A 20,730-nucleotide genomic window follows, 5' to 3' on the forward strand; every position below is an offset into this window, starting at 1 on the left:
GCTTCCAAGTACGTTACACGTAGTGTGATTTTTTTTTTTGCTTCATTTGCTCTGATTAGTTCACAACGCAGCATCTGGGACAAGAAACTCATTAAGCGTTTTAGTTGTTTAAATCAGTTTCGCACAGCCCGTTTACTCAAAGCGCGCAGCTTTTTCCAGAGCGGTTCTTCGGTCAGTTTTGAAGCATTTGCACTCACAAATTTTCAGTGATCCCCAATTAGCAATACTGCAGATATCCACATTGCAGACTTTCGTATTCTTTACAGAGAGAACTACAGTTCTCGAGGCATATGTTCGAGTGGAGTTCCAGCATATTGCCTCGTAAGCGCGAGACGGTGCACCATGCACTTTTAACAGTGATTACAGGGGACGATCTCGCGAGTCGCTTCAACAAAACGTAACAAACAGAGACAAATCGCAAGCCCTTCTTGAAGACCCGCAGTTCGGTGCTCAGTTTCCGTACACGTTCCTTAATCCACGACTTCCAAGCGGCAGTCTCCAGTACACTGCACACAACTGCCCTGCAAGACCGGCGGCGCCCTGCGAATGTTTTCGGCTTGGAAGCTGCTCGCCTGATTACCGCGCGTGAGCCCGCCAAGCAGGAGCAGCGATGCAAGCCGCCAAGAGGCCCATTTGTTGCTCGCGCAGTGGCTGCTCCAGATGAGCGAAGGGCACACGCAGGGCAAAGTGGGGAACCCGTGGGAGAGAGAGAAAAAAAAGGGTTCTATTGTTGCGAGCCGTCGAGTCCCAAGACAGCTTGGCTAGGCCGGCGGCTTTGACGGCGGGCCCGCGCACTGTGGCGAACCTGTCACGCCTGCCAGAGGGCGCTACTCGACGACAACACTCTTCGGATTAATTTCGGCCATCTGGCGCGGGAGGAGCTTCGATCGGGGAAATCGAAGGTGGCTGACGCCGAACGGTGGGAAGATGGTCGGCTCGGCAGCGTCGTTCGCTCTGCCGACGACATGTGGCTCGAACGCTCTCTACTCGGGGGCTTATATTAAAGAAAAGGAGAAAGGAAGTGGATTAAGCTTTCCTTCTGGGGCTCCGAGTCCCAAGGATTTGCCGAGCTGTACATTAGCGAGGTTCCTGCTCTTTATTTTTGTTCATACAACGCAGTGTTCGCGGAACAAAAAAAAAACACGAGAGCTTTATATCCTCCACCTGTGCCTCTTATCGCGAATTGCCAGCCGCCGCCGTTTGAGCCAAGGTACGACTGAATCTAAACAGCAGAAGTACAAAATGCCAGAGGATGGGAAACTTCTCGGAAGTGCAGACGGGGGAAAAAGCAGCTTTATTTCTGGAGAGTGGCATGCTTCTTTTTCTAGAGGCACGTGAGCGCGCTATCCCGCAGTGGGTATGTGCCATATTACTTGAGGAGAAGAAGAAGAAGTGTAAGAACCGCACGCATGCTTCTTTTATCCCGTTGTCCCTGGAAATTTCGAATTTGTTCATTATTGGGGGCGTAGTCCATACGGACATATCTGAATGGGTTTCGGCATACACTCTGCACAAGCGGCATATTTCGATGTGCACGTACGGTCTTGGTCAAAAGTCTTAAGGCCAAACTCCTTTCGCTTCAGCCGCATAGCAGAGCCATTGGGGCACTATTAAAGACCAAATGACCTTGAAATGCTAGCAGAAAGTTTCTTCTTGCGGTAGAGAAGCTTCTGGCTTGACTTGTGTTTTGAGTGATCCGCTACACGGAGCATATCCTCGGAGCATAAATTTCTCTGCAGCTGTACGCTGTGGCCTTACGACTTTTGACCAAGACTGTACATACACGCATACTGGCAGTAATATCCCCAGAGTCGAACGCCGGCTGACATGCGTTAGGGGGTGCTTCTCTGGCCGCTACGCGCATTGCAGTAATCGGCCGCCACGAAACTGCAGTGTTGCGAATGTACCGAGGTATATGTGTGGCAGCTATCTGTGACAGGGCCACATCTAGAACTGCGCGGTCGTCCCACATACGCGAATAAAGTCCATTAGACGACGGTCCTCTCTCAAGTGAGCAGCATACAGAGTGTTTCACCTAGAACACAAATAAAACAAAATAGGCTTTTTGATGTACAAGAGCTCATTTTTCGGCATAGCATTGTCAGCGGTGTAGTATATCAGAATACATCTAAGACGTGCTAACTAGCAGGCTGGTTAACTAATACTGAATAGTTAACTTTTTAACAATTACTGTTAATCTTCTTAATTATTGAGAGGCATGTAACCCACGGTAAGTAATATCCATATCAGTTTTTAGAATTTCGAAAACGCGGTTCCCTCCGGCGCTTTGGCGCAACAAATTTTGGCAACATCGCGCCAAATTGCAAGCGCTGTGGAGAAGCTGCAGGTAAAGCAACCCCTCCAGCCCACGTAACTTCTCAAAGTTGCCCAAATTCGTCGGGCCACAGGGCGAAGGCAACAGCGTTTTGCGAAATTCTGAAAACTGATATCGATATTACTTGGGGTGGACTACACACCTCTCAATAATTAAGGGGCCAAACGCTAATAGTTAAGGAGTTAACTATTCAATGTTAATTAACCAGCCTGCTAGTTATAACGTCTCAGATGTATTCTGATATACTACACCACTCCCAATGCTATGCCGAAGAAAGCGCTCTTCTAACTAAAAAAAAATGAAAATTGTTTTTTTTGGGGGGAAAGGAAATGGCGCAGTATCTGCCTCACTTGTAGGCGGACACTGGAACCGCGCCGTAAGGGAAGGGATAAAGGAGGGACTGAAAGAAGAAAGAGGTGCCGTAGTGGAGGGGGGGGGGGGGGGGGGGTAATAACTTTATTGAGTGCCCGGCAGGGTTTAGCGCGACCGGGCGTAGGTCTCCCACGTGGGGACGTCGAAATCTTGTCTATTCGCCGCCTCGAGGGCCTGCTGGACGGTCGAGAGTTGGTCACTGAGGCGAGCTGCACAGAGCGGCGGACCACCTCCGAAATAATTTCGGCCACCTGGGGATCTTTAACGTGCACTGGCATCGCACAGCACACGGGCGCCTTTGTGGTTCGCCTCGATCGAAACGTGACCGCCGCGGTCGGGCTCGAACCCGGGCACTCCGCATGACTATAGCCGAGCTCGCCAACCCCTGAACCAGTGCGGCGGGTAAAAACAAAAAATAAATTCGTAAGTCTTAGGCGAAACACTCTGTATATACGTACAGCAGTCATGACATTATAAATCAATTGCTGGGCTGAAATTGGATAATTGTAATATTTTTTGGTGATCTGTAATGTAATGAATTACTTTTCGGGGTTAGTGATTATGGGATGTAATGAATTACTTTTCCGCTATAATTCTTCACGGAATAAAATTATTTACTTTCATAGTTACTTTTATTAAACATGCGCCACTGCGCTGTCCGTAGCGAAGCTTTGGTCTCTCGTTTCTTTGCTCAGGAGCCTCGAAAGCAGAAGCGACGCGCATAAAGCTGCATGGGCCAACAGGCCAGCTATGCTGCGCACGTGGACGAGTGTCGATGTGAAAGCATGCGTAGGCCACAACCATTTTGATGCTATAACATGGGAAAGCGACGTAGCTGCTGACACCGAATATGTCCACAGACACATCGACACGCGATTTTACAATTTTTGAATTGTGCCCGAGGCTGAAAAATAGTTTACTACACGGGGTTCCCCTCAACTGCGCCCACTGAGTGACTATTGAGCCCATTGTCAAGCATATCCTTTTTTTTTCAAAACGGGCAAAATTTTCGACGCCCACTTTGAATCTGAGCTTCTACCGCGAATATAAAATGCTTCAAGGCGCTGTGACCAGTATGCTCCTTTATGGTTTACGGGAATTTAACGTCCCAAAGTGACTCAGGTTATGAGGAACGCCGCAGTGAAGGGCTCCAGAAATTTCGACCACCTGGGGTTCTTTGACGTGCACTGTCATCGCACAGTACTCGGGCAATCTAGACTCCATCGAAATTCGACCACCGCGGCCAGGATCGAACCCGCGTCTTTCGGGTCAGCAGCCGAGTACCATTACCACGGAGACACTGCGGCGGCCCATAATTTAAGTACGTTTCTAAAGTAATTTTTCCTTGTATGATAGAGAGGAACTGGAAGAAGTGGCAGCGCTACAGAACTCGTTGATTGCACCGACGATGACATTATGCGTCTTCGGTGCAATCGATTTCATCGAAATAACAGCAGGGGCCGACGAACTTCGGCAGTGGCGTGCCTTGGCTTATGTCTTGCTTCTGCTTGTTTCTCGAGAAATCGCGTTCCTGCGCAACTCCCTCTCTCCAAAGTCGATGCATACGTCAGCAACGCCGAAGCACACATTATTGGACCAAGTGCAAAATGAAAGAAAGAATAGGGAACAGAGAAGGACTATGCTGTTGCTCTGCCGCGAAGGGGAGCACTCTGAACTTATAATAATAATTGGTTTTTGGGGGGGAAAGGAAATGGCGCAGTATATGTCTCATATATATCGTTGGACACCTGAACCGCGCCGTAAGGGAAGGGATAAAGGAGGGAGTGAAAGAAGAAAGGAAGAGAGAGGTGCCGTAGTGGAGGGCTCCGGAATAATTTCGACCACCTGGGGATCTTTAACGTGCACTGACATCCCACAGCAAACGGGCGCCTTACCGTTTTCCTCCATAAAAACGGAGCCGCCGCGGTCGGGTTCGAACCCGGGAACTTCGGTTCAGTAGTCGAGCGCCTTAACCACTGAGCCACCGCGGCGGGGCAACTCTGAACTTCACCGTCCTACTAATCAGCGCCTCTTAGAGCGGCACCTCTCTCTTACTTTCTTCTTTCACTCCCTCCTTTACCCTTCCCTTACGGCGCGGTTCAGGTGTCCAACGATATATGAGACAGATACTGCGCCATTTCCTATCCCCCCAAAACCAATTAAAAAAAAAAGAGTCTGCGTGCTCAGTCAGTTTCGCGTTCCCCCGAGTTGGTTTTGTTGAACGAATGTAAGAAACAAGAGATGAAAAGCATCCGTAACAGCGTATTTCTGGAAAGCGAAATAGCGAGACGTCATTTTAGAGTCCGGCGTCATGCGAGAGAGCGGGCACGAGGGAAGCCGTGTCACTCACAGCGAAAAGAGCGCGACAGGTAGGCCTTTTGTCGCAGCTCGGGTCCGACAAAGGCTGCAGCCACTGCACTCTGGCGAGTCCCTATCTCCCTGTTCCGGAACGCGTCCGTCCACACCGAGCACGGCAGAGAAAAAGAAACGAACTGGAACGCCTCGTCCACATTCAAGCCCCGGCACCGAGAGAGGGCCGAGCCGCGGTTGTGGGAAGCCCGGACGCTCCGGAGATATCTGGTGCGTCGCGTGCCCATTGTTCAATCGCCAGACATATGGACGCACACGTGCTCTCCGAACTCGTTGTGTCTGATCACTCGTCCTGGGCGTTAAATACGGCTACGCAAAGTGCGGGGCATTTCCATAGAAAGCCTCTCTCTCTTAACATATCTACAGACACATGGCGCCAAAACTCGGCCACTCGACTTCCACGGCGACTAGACGCCCACGTACAGTCGCGGACAAAAGTCTGTGGACCACGTGTCCTCAAACGAAACCGATAGCTCCATTAATAACCGGCGGCTGGAGAGCACACTTGTGGAGATTAAAGAATAAAAATTTGAGTTCCGCCTCCAATAATAATAATAATAATTGGTTTTTTGGGGAAAGGAAATGGCGCAGTATCTGTTCATATATCGTTGGACACCTGAACCGCGCCGTAAGGGAAGCAATAAAGGAGGGACTGAAAGAAGAAAGGAATAGGTGCCGTAGTGGAGGGCTCCGGAATAATGGAGTTTCGCCTCCACAAGTGTGGTCTCCAGCTGCCGGCTAATAGCAGAGCTATCGGCTTCGTTTGAGGAACATGCGGTCCACATACCTTTGTCCCCGACTGTACATGGCGAGTGGCTTCTTTTCACTCGCTTATTTCAACTCCGGCATGGTAGCCTGTCGTCATTTGCCTCGGCAGGACATTTCAGAGGAGTGAGTGGTAGAAAGTCACTCGTTTTCAACGGTCAGTGAAGGTGAAAACAAATTAGTAAATAAATAATTCCACACAACAGGCAATTGAGTATAGCGCCCATAGACAAGTTGCTACCACGCCCAAATGTGTACCCCACTTTGTACGTGAAATCCTCCGTTTTCTTTTTGTAGTTTTCATATTTACTAATGAGAGAAATTGAAAACTCCTATATATGTAAACCCTTTTCACCTATACAAAGCGATAACATTTAAAGGAACTCTGCGCAACCAGACATTGACCATTTAGCATCCACCTTGAAGCCTCTTCTTTCGCTTTTCATTCTCTTCTCCTTTTCTTACTTTTCTTCTGTCCTGCTTTCTTTCCTTTGTCTTTTTCTCCATTTTTTTCTTTTTCTCCTCCTTAATTGGTCCAGAGCCTGTGACGTCAGAGCGTAATCGACCAATGGCAATTTCGTTTTCCCACCCTCGGGGTTGCCGCCGAACGTGCGCTCTAGTGCTATCGCTTTCGAATGTAGGTAGGCAAAAACTTTATTGGTGAACCAAGTAAGGGAAGGCTTTAGGGGAGGTGCAGTTGGCTCCACCTCACAAGGCGAACAGCTCCTACATAGACAAAAATAATAAAAACAAAACAACTGATATCCTTTTGCGAGCTTTATGATACCAAGTGTTGCTACTCTTGCTTAACCTACATAAACTTCGGCGCATGCATTCCCAGCGCACAAGCCTGTTCAGCTGACCCTTACGGGCGTCCTCCAATTTGGCAAGCTGCGTGCGAGAGTAGCCGTTGGCAAATATTGCCACTCCCGCAGTTCACGTCACAGAGTGGCCACACGGCCGAAGTCGATGAAGCGCCGAGGAAAGAGGGATGAAAAAGAGAGGTGCCGTAGAGGAGGGCTCCGGAATAATTTCGACCACCACCTTTAACGTGCACTCACATCGTACGGCAGATAATAATAATAATAATTGGTTTTGGGGGGAAAGGAAATGGCGCAGTATCTGTCTCATATATCGTTGGACACCTGAACCGCGCCGTAAGGGAAGGGATAAAGGAGGGAGTGAAAGAAGAAAGGAAGAAATAGGTGCCGTAGTGGAGGGCTCCGGAATAATTTCGACCACCTGGGGATCTTTAACGTGCACTGACATCGCACAGCACACGGGCGCCTTAGCGTTTTTCCTCCATAAAACGCAGCCGCCGCGGTCGGGTTCGAACCCGGGAACTCCGGATCAGTAGTCGAGCGCCCTAACCACTGAGCCACCGCGGCGGGTTCGTACGGCAGACGGTCGAAAAATTTGTAAAATGAAATTTGGTTTTTGGGTGAAGGAAGTGGCGCAGTATCTTCCTCACATATCGGTGGACACCTTAACCGCGCCGTAAGGGAAAAGGATTAAGGAGTTAAAGAAGAAAGAAAGAAAGAGGTGCCGTAGTGGAGGGCTCCGGAATAATTTCGACCACCTGGGGATCTTTTCCTTTATCCCTTTTTTCACAGCGCGGTTCAGGTGTCCGCCGATATGTAAGACAGATACTGCGGCATTTCCTTTACCCAAAAACCAATTTTAATTTTTTTAACGTGCACTGACATCGCACAGCACACGGGCGCCTTTGCGTATCACCTCCATCGAAACGCAGCCGCCGCGGTCGGGTTCGAACCCGGGAACTCCGGATCAGCAGCCGAGCGCACTAACCACTGAGCCTTTGCGGCGGGTGGCAGACGGGCGCTTTTGACGTTTCGCCTCCACCTAGGTGAAGACTCGAGTCCCTCTTTCACGCCCTGAGGATTTCGAGCTTCAAGGGAAGGGCGGCGCAACTGCCTGCCGCACTATGGACCCCTTGGCCTAAAGATTTTTGAAAAATGGCGTACACGCTTGGCAGGAAATTAGAAGCCTGTGCAACAAGCACACGGCGCAAACCGTGCACCACTGACAAGTAAGGCGTGGCTTGGGGTCACCTAATGCTCATAATAAACATGAAGCTAGATCTTGTTCCGGAATGACGAGCAGCTTCAGTGAAAACAAAGATTACCTTAGTTAGAGATGAAAAATAAGTTAGAGAAGGTAGGGTCCAAATCTGGTACGCATTGACGTACTCGTCCGCAAACGGTTATACGATTACCCGTGCGAGTACTTATTCGTTGAAAAAAAAAATGAAATGAATGAAACTGAGCTTGGAAGTGAAATGAAATAAAATTAGGCAACATTTATTACGGTTTTGTGCACAATAAGGGCCACACAACGAGGTCACAAGAATGCTATAATATTCGCGTCGTTGCAGGCGCTTGGGAAGCTAAACCCGAACTGAACAAATTGGTTTTTAGGGAAAGGAAATGGCGCAGTGTCTGTCTCACATCTCGGCGGGCACATGAACCACGCCGTAAGGGAAGGGTTAAAGGAGGGACTGAGAGAAGAAAGGAAGAAAAAGGTGACGCAGTCGAATAAATTCGGAATTACGCAATAATTTTGACCACCTGGGGATCTTTAACGTGCACTGACATCGCACCGCGGCACACGGGCGCGTTTTGCGTTTCGCCATCCATCGAAACGCGGCCGCCAGGGTGGGGTTCGAACCAGGGTACTTCGGGTCAGTAGCCGAGCGCCCTAAACACTGAGCCACCGCGGTGGGCTATCTGTCACCAATTTCGTCGATCCGACTTGATAAATTCCGTTTTCCCACACTTCTTCGGAGTCTCGCTCGGTTCAGGGTCACCGTAAATGGCAACAAAACACAGCTCCGCCTAGGCATCATTAACGGCTCAGAATACATTCGCATGCGCTCGCAACAGCCGCCCATTCTTTCGCGCAACGCCAAAAACGATCGCGCCCGCGGCGTGAGTTTCACAACCGCAGTGCTGTCCAGCGGCAGTCTGCGTGATCCGGCTTTCCGCTTGCGGGCAAAGCTACCGCTGGAACAAAAGGACGAAGGAGAGCGCGGTGAAAAGGTTCCGCCATGTGGGAACAATGGGGCTCAGCCCCTTAAGCAGTCCGCTGCTCGCAATTACGGTCGCCACAGCCTTGCACCCCTCTGGGATGTTCGCGATTAAAAGCGCGCTGGATAACTGCGGCTCTTGCGCAAGCCCAGAGTAGTCGAGAGGCACTCACTGTATCCTTCGCGGTCAGACTGACGTCCACCATGCTCTCTGCGCTCCACAATGCCTGGACGCACTCAGGCTCCGCGAACGACGGGACGCAGTCGCCGGCATCTCCGACGACGCAAGCCCACTAATAGTCGCCTACAAGGCGACGATTAGCGAAAAAAAATTGAAGGAGATACTGCACTTGTGCCTACGACGCAAATCCTGAAGGTGATTTAATAGCGTGTCTTAGTGTACTTGTGGCATGCACTGAGTCAACGGCTTGTAAAGCATTATAAAATATACACCTTTAGCGTAACGTGTACCATGTTACCGGAGCACCTGGAGCTCGCACGCCACCATTGCTCACGCGCTGATTGGTCCCGATGCGGCAGGCGTCCACGCAGCTGCCGGGTACGTGGCGCCATCTGGAGGTCTCAAGGTGATCTGCGCATGCGCAGTGACGGCGCACGGGCTCCCGGTGCTCGGGGAGCGGTAGCGCGGTACACGGTATGCTAAAGGTGTCTAGTTAGTTGTCAGTGTCACGTGGATCAACGGTCACAGTCATACAGCAACAGTCCCGAGTCATAGACCAAGCTTGCTTCCATGAGCGGAGCTTTTAATGAGTCGTAACGCACCACGACAAGATGTTGTGGCACAGTACAGCCCATGTCAAAAGTATGCAGTCCACGGGCTTTGCTTCTAAGCCCTGCAGTGGGGGCACCTTGCAGCACTCACTGAAAGCATCGGCTCCGCAGGCTGAGCAAGAATGTTCCGCTCGGCTTCAATGGTTTCTAACGCTGGTAATGAAAAACAAGCCAAATTATATGCCTCTGGTGGAAACCTAGTGAGGTGTACATTTTTTAAAAAGCTTGTACGTGAAATGCAGAAACAGAAACGCGTCATAAAGCGTACGCATTCTGAGGTAACTTACTGCAGGCAACGAAGACAGCTACACAAGTGAAAATTATTTAGCAGCGTAAATCTCCTCTCGCGCAAACAAAGGCGGCAGGCGCCAGTCGAGCAGAAGATTACCACAGCCTAAAAAAAGCGTATCCTTCTCGGCAAGCTGAAACCAGTACGTATTATTCCTCGCGTTCTATGCAAAGCTGCAGACAATAAAGCCAGTTTTTACGAAGCTAAACTATATCTATAGCTTTTGTCAAGTTCGCACCTGAGTAAAAAAGAGTGATCAAGGCTTCCGTATGGAAGCCGGAACGTCTTCGTTTTAAACAACAACCTTTTGGTCGGCGTTCCTTCCTTTTTCTTCATACATCGCACCTGAGTATTGTCTGAGTCGTACATATTGGGAGACGGACATGTGTATATGTGTCGCGACTACTACTGCGTGCCCCAAAGTGTGAGTAATGAGACAGGTGTCTATGCGGAACACAAATAGTTTACGCGGAACACGTGTGACCAGAAAACCAAGGGATAACACAAACAACCACGGAACAACCAATCAAAATGTGGGAGCGGCTTCGATGGTGTTTCGCAAAAATCGTCACAAGCAGCGCAGGCGACGCTTGCCTCATGCCATACAAATGCTAATAGGGAGGAAGACAGAGGAACGCCAATAGGCTTCAAATTAGTGTGATTCGGCACGGTTCTCGACCAGTGGTGCACATTCTGCTAGTTTCCAGGAGCACTCGCGCGTTTGTTACGAAGTACAGCACTACAGCTACAAGTGCTAGTGAGAGCGCCGATAACCGAAGTTGCGCATAAATGCAAGTCAGAACTGAGAATAATGAAAAGCGATTACTAATACCAGGTAATGGCAATGACGCATTATTTTCTTAAACGAAAGCTGGCCTTCCTTCAAAACTGCGAGAGGCCTGCACTTTAGTGAGCCCCGTGTAGCGACTCCAGTACTATAGTGCATTATGCTCACCGCCGAGAAGCTGCACGAATGAAACGCAAGAAGAGGTTTTCTCCATGTATATATGCTGTGCAGTGCGTGCCCTATTGCAGCCAACTTTTCACTGACTGTTAGAGAATAGGACTAAGGAATAAGAAGTTATTGCAGCGGAAGGAAATGGGAAACTTCTACCTTAAACGCCTCACCTCATTTAAACCTGTAAGCAAAGAAAAAAAGGAATACAACCACTTGCCCGTTGCCTAAGCGCCGGATTTGCCGTCGCGAGTGGCGTTCCAGCGTGGATGATGCAACTGCAGCGCTCCTAAACGTCGCTTCTGCAGGCCTGCGAAAGCACCTGCGCAGCAGGTGAGTGGATTCCAACGGCGGTGACAGCAACGACGCTTTTATTGCTCCGTGCATTCGTAAGCCGAGGAGCTGTGCTCAGCGCCAGAACTCATCCAGCGAGACCTCTACATCGCCAGATATGCTCAGAGAGCTCACAGGTGTGGCCATTCTGTGCAAGCACAGCTGCGGCTGTAGCAATCGGGCCGCCCGTGTTTGCTCATATGGCACGTACGTTACACGCGTCATGGCAGCTGGACGCTGTTTTACTATACCACCCCGAAGTCTCCCTCCGATATCCTCCCCAAATCTCACCAACACACACTAACATATGCTCTGTGTCTTGCATTCGAGTATACGAGGACGTTATGCCGCTTATAAATCGTTACCTTCTTGCCCGTGCATTGAAAATGTGCTGTACCATGCATGCTACGAACCAGCACTATGTAGAGCTGTGTGGATGGCTACGAGCTCTCCTGTGGTGCGTTTGGGTCCCGGAGGCTACAGTTGCCGTCCCCTGCAACTTCGCTGCAGAACATGGTCTTCGCCTTATCACCAAAGCAACCGAGGTCAGCTACAACGATCTCAAGACGTCCAACCAATACTTTAACCCCAAACCCTGTTGTAATTTTCCCAAAATTAATACTCGGTGCGAAACAAGGCCACGACAAAACCCTGTAATCTAACCAGCAATCCGCCACAGGCTGATAGCTTTTCCATCACCCTCCTCCGCCCATTTTTTGCCCTTTGGAAGAGGAGGTGACTGTGAAAAAGAACAAAGGGTGTACGTATTTGAAGATCAAGGCCGGTGGCTTCGGGTAACCGAGGAAGACCGCCGCAAGCAATAAGTTCTCGATAAACTATCACCAGAACTCAGCCTCATGAGTCATGTCGAGCGCTCAGTTGAACACGGCAAGAAGAAAACCATCGCCAGTGCAACGCCAATGCGCCCTTGATGCGTGCGAGCGGCGAGCTGAGTGACGTGCAGAAAGTCGAACATGGCATTTGCTGTTGTAAGCTGCAGCACACATCATGCATTTCTTTTGAATTACGAATTCCGCCCGCGTCCACTGAGGTTATCGGGAGCGCTGTGGACTGCTCAATAACGCTGCACTTTGGGCGCGTTGTTATGACATGACATTTTCAGCGCGCAACCAGACGAGGATGTCACAAAGTTCGTGCCTGCCCGGTCCGTCTTTTGCTTTTGCGGCAGAAGTAGCAAAGGCGCCTCTGTTGTTGGGGCACTTGTCGCGGCATGGTGGCGACTATTGGTCTGGAGACTATTGGAGGAGTTGGTCTGGAGATTTCGGTGCGTGCAGTCGGCAAGCGAGCCAAGGCGGTGGTCTGACGCGTAGAGAGCGGCGACGGCGGCCCCGAAGACGTGAGGCCCAAGTTCGCCCGTATCCGCAACCCACCCATCAGCCCCACGACGAGCAACCGCAGCCCGACGCTCCCAGCGACCGGACCTTGCCACTAGACATCATTTCTCCCCCCTCATTTGAAGTCTTTCTTTTTCGCCTTGTTGCTTGCTGTTTCTCGTCCTAACCTTTTGTACAGTATTTCTTTCTCGCGTAGCATTGTCTAGTATGTAATCGCCATGATGTTTCTTTGTGTTCATTGTTGTGTTAGCTTACTAATTTGTGCGTGTTAAAGTTGCTCCGCACCTGTGTACGAACGCTACTTTGTTGGGCTTATTTTTGCAATAGAATGTTGTTGTGCTTTGCCCAAGTACAGGGATTTGTTAAGCAACTAGCCTACGCCTCATGCCTCCGGTCAACGGCTAATCAGGCGTGGCCCCTATCGCCGGTCAGCAGCCGAATCTCAATCTTTCGCACGCGGGGTGAACTTTTTCGCTCCCCCCCCCCTCCATAGTTACGGAGAGTGCAGTGGTGGGCAGGTTGGCCCGATTAATTATAATTTCGGCGCCAACAAACCATCAAGCGGCCCACAATATCGTAACTAACTGCCGCCCACAATATCGTGACAGAGGAACACGAAGAAAGACATGAACACAGGAGCGATAACTTGCACCAATTTATTATGAACCCCACAGAGGTTCACAGTAAATATATCCCGCTGTGCTGTTCATAACAAATGAATGCTAGTTACCACTCCCGTGTTCCTGTCTTTCCTCATCATCTTCGTCTGGTTGCACGCTGCGTTGCACGGCCAGTCAGTATCCGCGGGCCATGCTCTTCACACGCAGCGAGGACGAACGGTGATCATTTGCTCGCAATTAATGAGCATCCCGCTCTGATTTTGTACGCGCACGCGCGCACAGCCCCAACTGCTTTCGCGGCTGCCTCCACAGACGCAACCAGCTGGCACCTCTCACTCACGCAACTGTGTGCGCTTCGGCACCGCGGTTCAAGGCATAGCTATGAATGTGCACCGAGGCTCATCGCCGCGCTGGCGCAACGGGTGCCGCTCGATTTGCCCAGTGCGCATCCGAGGGAGACGCAATGGGATGCATGCTCGCAGGCTGACGCGCAACGCCGGTGCCCTTCGAGTCCGCAGCCACGTACAGCTGGCGACTGACGGGGCGCCTGCTGCGTTAATGGGCACAGCGCTGTGTTGCGGCGCAAGCGGCCGGTATACACGCGGGGGACGCCGCGACGACGGATGCGGGAGTCGACGGCGTTCGCGCCTGCACAGGAAAAACAAACGCGTACGCGCATGCGCTGACCTTGATCGACTTCCGCGCCGACAGTGCGGCGAGCGAGTCGGGAAACTGCAAACGCCACATGACACAAGGCAGACAGGAGCAAAAGAAACACTCATATCAATGAAAAAATAAATAAATAAAACTAAGCTTATCGGCTTGGCGCATTAATCAGTGAAAGCTGATTGGCATTAGAAGCTGCGAGGTCTGGAATGGTAGGCCCATTTTGACATTTCACACGCTAATTAATGCCCTGTCGGGCGTCTCACGAGCCCGTTCTGGCGTCTATAAGCTCACGTGCATGCTCTGCCTTCTTCTGCTTGCAGTCTTCGGTTCGATCGTGTTGTCGGCACCCTTCACGGACTCCAGGGCCCGCTTGCACGAAGCAAATAGTCTAGTTCCCACTTTAGTATTATTCGCGGTCTAAACCTTAAATTGGTTTTGAGGACAGTAGACACTTTTATCACGCTTTGAGGTACGTGGCGGTGGTGTCCATTTACAAAAACACGTTACGCGTAACGCGTTACACGGCTGTTGTTGTACCCCCTAGACTGCTTCAGCTAAACGGCTTGTACAAAGCTATTACAGCTTACGCTGTAAAAAGAAACGGCGAAGAGACGGGGTGGGGGTTGGGGGGGGGGGGGGGCGGTTACATACCTGTCACTGTTTCCGCCTCAGAGAACGGCGTAAAATTATTTCGGTGATTTGTATCAGCGATAGCCTCCATAAGCTCCTAATTGCACTGGTGCTATTGCTTGCAGCGTTCCGAACGCGAAGTGCTCGCTCGCAAGGATCTATCGATGCCCGTATGAATGCGCCAAGCACGCAATGGCTCACTGAGAGGTGCACTTGGACGCAGCATTAACGAGGATAATCCGCGCTGTTCTGAAGGCCTTCGCAAACGATGTACATCGCAGCGAGAGTACAGGAGCTCCTAGTGGAACGGCTCGCACGTAATGAGGAACTTGCCTGGACATTTATTCGCCACCACTCATTGATTGCCCCTCGCGTGATCACTGCAATTACCGCAACAGCGAACGCGTATGCTTTTCCCGATCGAGGCTGCTCTCGGCGGCCGTTCCATGCGAAGACGAGAAACAGCGCTGCGAGAAACAGCCACACCTTTTCATTGATTCTTTTACCTTGCAAAGACTCTCGCGTGTGGGACTTTCCCCGAGGCAGCCGGTGTCTGCGCAGGGTGTCCTAATCAAACTTTCCCGCGTACGCCCGCTGCGAACAAGAATGTCGTCCTAGGTGGGGCTAGGGAGACAGCGAAAATATTTTCTCAGCTCAGGCCTGATGCTGCGAACCAAGTATCGCGCATTCTGGACAATGTGCTGTTTTGGTGCTGGGGTGCAGGCCAGCCTGGTCCATGTAAGCCTTGGAGCCAGCGGAATGCCTCTATAGAGCTTTAACCACTATGACGCTTCAGCGGCACCAAAAATATGCAGATGAACCGAAACTGAACGGGTGATGGACGAGAACGCAGAGATCCCCAACTGTTTACAGGGCCACAAGGTATAGCCTTGGAAGGGTGTTTCCAGTGCGCGCAGGCCGCTTCTTCGCATCTCGACGGGAAGCTGGGCGGATGTCTGACGCGCGAGCTGCCGACGTCTTTTGAGCCGGAAGCGCGCACGAAGGCAGCGATTACGGCCCGCTGAGCCCGCCATCGCATCCAGCGTCCGCTGTGTGTGCGTTCACGTCTTCTCGGCGACTACCGGGCTCTCACCTCCTGTAGAGCAAGGGCCGGATTCAGACTGTGACACTCTCACCAAATCTTGCACAACGGGGGGTGCTTGTGCTTGCGAATAAATTGAACATCCAGAGTGAAAAGTTCACAGCAGGTAATAAAAAAAAAGGATACTAACTTCATCAGCGTCTTTGGGCAGTCTGGAATAGATATGTGCAGTTATAAATTAGGAGTGTGTAAATTAAGCGGTTCACCTTTAGCCTCTAACCGAATGCACCCCGGAAACAAACCATGTAAATGGTTTATGATTTATAGGGGATTAACGGGGTTTAACGCCCCAGAGCGACTCAGGCTATGAGGGCCGCCGTAGTGAGGGGCTCCGGAAATTTCGACCGCCTGCTGTTCTTTAAAGTGCACTGACATCGCATAGTACATGGGCCTCTAGCATTTCGCCTCTATCGCAAACAAAGTAGATTTATTGGTCAAATTCGAATTCAGTACGCTTACGACAACCATGCGAACCCTCGTCTCGATGCAATGGCATCTGTGCTGCTAGGCAAAGCTCCCCGCCTTGTCTAGTTTGCTCTAACACGGGCAGGATCACGCACTCGGACGTTTGACGCTTTCAGGCACCTATTGTTAATTCGATTCGAAACAACTATTTTCTCGACTAAATAGTATATCCGGTCTCACGAAAGCCATCAACGGTAAATACTTTTGGAGGTATGTACGGAATTTCGTACGGAGAGACACGACAACTGGCAGTTGTGACATCGGAATGCGAGGATTTGTCTGATGAGTTCTGGACTGATCGTAGAATCCCTTTCTGCTTCGAAGATGCATGCACATGGCGCAATAAATTCAGAGAAAAAATATTATCACTGGTTGTTAAATCTGCCTGCACGAAAATGGTCGAGGACGTGCTACCAAACTCACGGCTTTGATGCTTTATTGCCACAGGCCTTCCTCTGCCTAAGTTGAAGTTTATTCATCGATTCATTGAGTTCGCTAGTTGGCACAGAAAGGCAGAGTACGCGCGATATGTAGGATGCTAAATTCGCTCGAAGCAAAAAAAATTCGCTCGAAGCAAAAATTTCTCTGCTAGCCGCACGGCACATGAAGAAAAACCAGCGAATTTGCAACGTACACCATTGTACACATGGCACCTCAAAGGGTTGCGACGCGAGCTCTGGGCCCCGAAGTATGGCTTGGCACTGCGCCATGGTGCGACGGATAAATTTGCCCACGTGCATATGTTTTCAAGAGCCTGTGATGCACTACTCCTATTATGACTGATAATTTTTTTGCTATTGTCCTTCGTCGGTATATTTCATACCACCAACGCCACCTCTGGCTCAACGGCAAAATTCTCTGTAAATCTGAAAGCGTTGCGGTGTGAAACAAAAAGAAAAAAAATACAGCCTCAACTACTTGGTTCATCCAGCAAACTAAAAAAAAAAGAAAGGAAATCGATATTAAACATGGCACGAGCTGCCGGGCACAGCAGAAAAATGACAAGACAATCTCCGGCGTTTTGTGTTTCATTTCCAATGTGAACAAGAGACGCGCGCATGTCCCGAAACATTATGTTTTTCTTTTACGTATTTCCCCCTTTTGTAGCATGCTTCTGCCGTGCGCCTGTTTTTCATCTGGCGCAGTTGAAAGGCGCCCTCATCGTCCTTTGTTGCGCGGAAGCCTTCGGCCAGAAGGGACGAATAGAGCGGCCTCTGTCTGCGAAGGTCCCCGCTGAAAGCAGAGCCTATGGTGGGGGGGGGGGGGGGGGGGGGGGGGGAAGAGGCACGACATTCGAGCCGCAAACAGCAGACATCGAGGACACGCTTTAATGTTTCCGAGGATTCGTTCCTGCCAGACACGCACACACACAGTCCGAACGGTGCAGCAGAATGACACCGGGGTCACCCACAGCCAGGGAGGAACGAGGTGTTATGTTGCACCAACCAGCCCGAACCTCTGCCACAGTGGCAAAGAAACTTTTTCCGAACAGGGAGATCACGTATCCTCAATGCATTTATGTTTTTAAATTCTGCTTCTTCGCAACAGAACGACCCGAAACTTGTTTTAAAAACATCCTGGTTTCAAGGACCCACAGAGCACTGTCGTTCAATGTATACATGTGTCTGTCTTCGGCCGTCCGTCCGCCCGCCCGCCGGATAGATTATTGAAGCTAGTCTGCATGGATAGATTATCTCCTTCTAATAACGAAGATATTACCAGCACCGATAACGGAGCCTTCGTAAGCTGTAAAAAGCAAAAATAAAAATGACACAGGTGCCGCCATCACCGGCCATTTTCGTAACTAAACTGCGACGACGACCCGACAGTCTTTTTGATGCGGATCACTGAGGCTAGGCGATAGATATCGCCAATTATTTTTTTCTTTTTGTGGTGATTATTATTCATATGATGAGTCTGAATGGATCGTGAAAGAAAAAAAAACTATTTGTTTGCGTTAAGCACTGTCTTAGAAGCTGTATTTGAAGAAAAAAGCGTTTTAGGGTCTCTGTTTGCTCCTCTGCTTCTAAATCTGCGTTCTCACATTACAGACTTACCCAGAATTACGCAATGGCTAAAGACCACAAGAAATAAGCGTACGGTGCTTACAGGCAACTACTTTTCCCACAGCGGTATTTAAAAGAAAAAAGACAAAAAAAAAGAAAGAACATCCAAGCGGTGCCATACTCACATGCTGGTGTACAGGCTCTCGTATCCCCAGTTGTCGTCATGCTGGTCGAACATGCGGAGCGGTGTGGTGATCAGCGCCCTCTATTCAGCTGGGGTGCAAACACGGTGCTCCGATGCGGCATCCCTCTCGACGACCTCAGCGCTGCGCCTCCCCTGCACCTTCGACAACAAGGCCACCACCTGGTGGGAGAGACGGGGAAGAGACGGTGGATGTGAGACGCGATCGTCGATGCGCTTGGTACAGCGGCTTAAGCACTATAGTTATACGAAACAATGAACGAGTAGTAATCATATTACCGGGATCTGAATTTTTTTTCATTTAGATCAACACGTTAAAGATAGGTTGGCGCCTGACAGTGCCATCACTTACTTTTTTTTCGCAGTCGAGGGGAAATTGCACTACAACTGAAAACAGGATGCAGAGCAGAGCTGAGCTATGAAATACAATACAGAACTCATAACAGAAATCGTCGCTCATGTTAGCAGTGAAGTGGAGAAAGGCGAAAGATGAACAGAGAGGACGCTTCTGCGATGCAGAATCCCTCACTTAAATTTGTACTTATGCAGATGTGGGTTGGCTGCGACAAACCTTTGTGTATCATGTGGGCAAGTTGGAACAATAGATCATTTTCTCCTCTCTTGCCGGCGGTTCGCAGTTCAGAGAAAACAGTATTTGGAGGTCCCTCTTTCGAGGTTAGGACTCCCTCTGTCTCTTCCAGTTATTCTTTCGTTCGGTGCGAGCGCAAAGGGATTCCCGTTAAGCAGTGTTTGCGGCTACCTTCATGATTACATAAGTGCAACTGATAGATTATCTTGTTAGCTGTATACAAAATTTTGTCGCATGTCCAAAAAATGCTCGATTCTATTCCTAGTAATTCATATTTCTTTAATTCATTTGACTTTTCGAATTCTTATCTTGATTCAGCCTTCTCACGCCTATTTTTCCCCGCACAAATACCTCATTAGGATTATTTCCTGAACCTTGGCCAATCCTCCTGCGTGGGTATGTGCCATGCTACTAAGGAGGAGGAGGAGGAGGAGGAGGAGGAGAAGAAGAAGAAGAAGAAGACAGAAAGGAGTCTGCGCTGCCGTATCATCATCATCATCATCATCATCATCACCGTCATCATCATCAGCTTTAGTACGCCCACAGCAAGGCAAAAGCCTCTCACATATCTCTCCAATTAGCCCGGTCCTGTGCCAGTTAAGGCCACTTTATCCCCACAAACTTAATCTCATCCGCCCACCTAAGTTTTTGCCGTCCCCTGTTGCGCTTGCCTGCTCTTGTAATCCAGTCCGTTACTCTTGGAGACCATCCGTTGCATTGCCTTCGCATTAGATGACCTACCCAAGCCAACTTTTTCTTCTTGATTTGGTCTAGGACATCGTCATAATCCGCGTTTGTTCCCTCACGTGCACTCTGCCCTCTTACTGTACATTAACGTTATACCGATCAGTTTCCTTTATATAGCTCGCTGCGTTGACCTCAATTTAAGCGAAACGCTCTTCGTCAGCTTCCACGTTTTTGCTCTAAAGGTGAGCGCCGGTAAGATACAGCTGTTTTATACTTTTCTCTTGAGGGGTATTGGTAAACTGCCACTCATGATCTGAGAGAACCAGCCCGATGCGCTTCATCACAATCTTATTCTGATAGTTATTTGTCTCTCGTGGTCCGGATCTGCGGTCACTGCCTGCCTCAAGTAGACCTTTAACACTTTCAGCACCTCGCTACCTATCGTAAACTGCTTTTCTCTTCCGAGGCTGCTGAACGTTATACTTTAGCTTTCTGAATATAATATATAGATTTCTGCTTTGCCTGTCTAAGCCATTGATCAAGCTTTGCAGTTCATCACCTGAGTAACTTAGCACGGCAATGTCATCAGCGAATCGCAGATTACTAAGGTATTCACCATTAACTTTCACCCCCAACTGATCCCAATCCAGGTCTCTGAATACCTCCTGTAAACAGGTGGTGTAGCATTGGCGAGGTCGCGTCTCCCTCCCTGACACCCTTCCTTATAGGAAATGTATTGGCGTCTTTACGGAGCGTTATGATGGCTGTGCAGCCGCTACAGATCTCTTCCAGTATTTTTACGTAAGGCTTTCCTACACCCTGATTCCGCAATGCCTGCATGACTGCTGAGGTTTCGACTGCGTGAAAAGGTTGGTTATATTCTGCACATTTTTGTATCACATTAATCACAGTGTGAATACGATATATTGTCGAGTATCTTTTACCAAAGCCTGCCTGGTCCTTTGGTTGACCGAAGTTTAAGGTTGTCCTGATTATGTTTGCGTTCTTCCAAGCTTATGGTACGGTCGAGGTCATAAGGCATAAGGCATTGCATAAGGGTGGCCAGTTTTTCTAGTGCAATCTCTCCACCTTCCTTCAACAGATCTGCCCTTAGGTGATCCTCACCAGCTGCTTTCTCCCTTTGCAAT

General features: G+C 49.7%; 1 protein-coding gene across 32 annotated transcripts in view; it reads right to left on the bottom strand.

Moving 5' to 3' along the window:
• Positions 1–20,730, bottom strand: part of LOC144128195 (uncharacterized) — a 528,676-nt gene that overhangs the window by 251,154 nt on the left and 256,792 nt on the right. For all 32 annotated transcript variants that reach the window (XM_077661381.1, XM_077661378.1, XM_077661377.1 and 29 more), the window contains exon 3: positions 18,290–18,468. In XM_077661381.1, the coding sequence (XP_077517507.1) occupies positions 18,290–18,342 (53 nt within the window). In that variant the 5' untranslated portion in view covers positions 18,343–18,468. The remainder of the gene's footprint in view (positions 1–18,289; positions 18,469–20,730) is intronic.

The sequence above is a fragment of the Amblyomma americanum genome, chromosome 4, assembly GCF_052857255.1.
Source record: "Amblyomma americanum isolate KBUSLIRL-KWMA chromosome 4, ASM5285725v1, whole genome shotgun sequence".
NCBI lineage: Eukaryota > Metazoa > Arthropoda > Arachnida > Ixodida > Ixodidae > Amblyomma > Amblyomma americanum.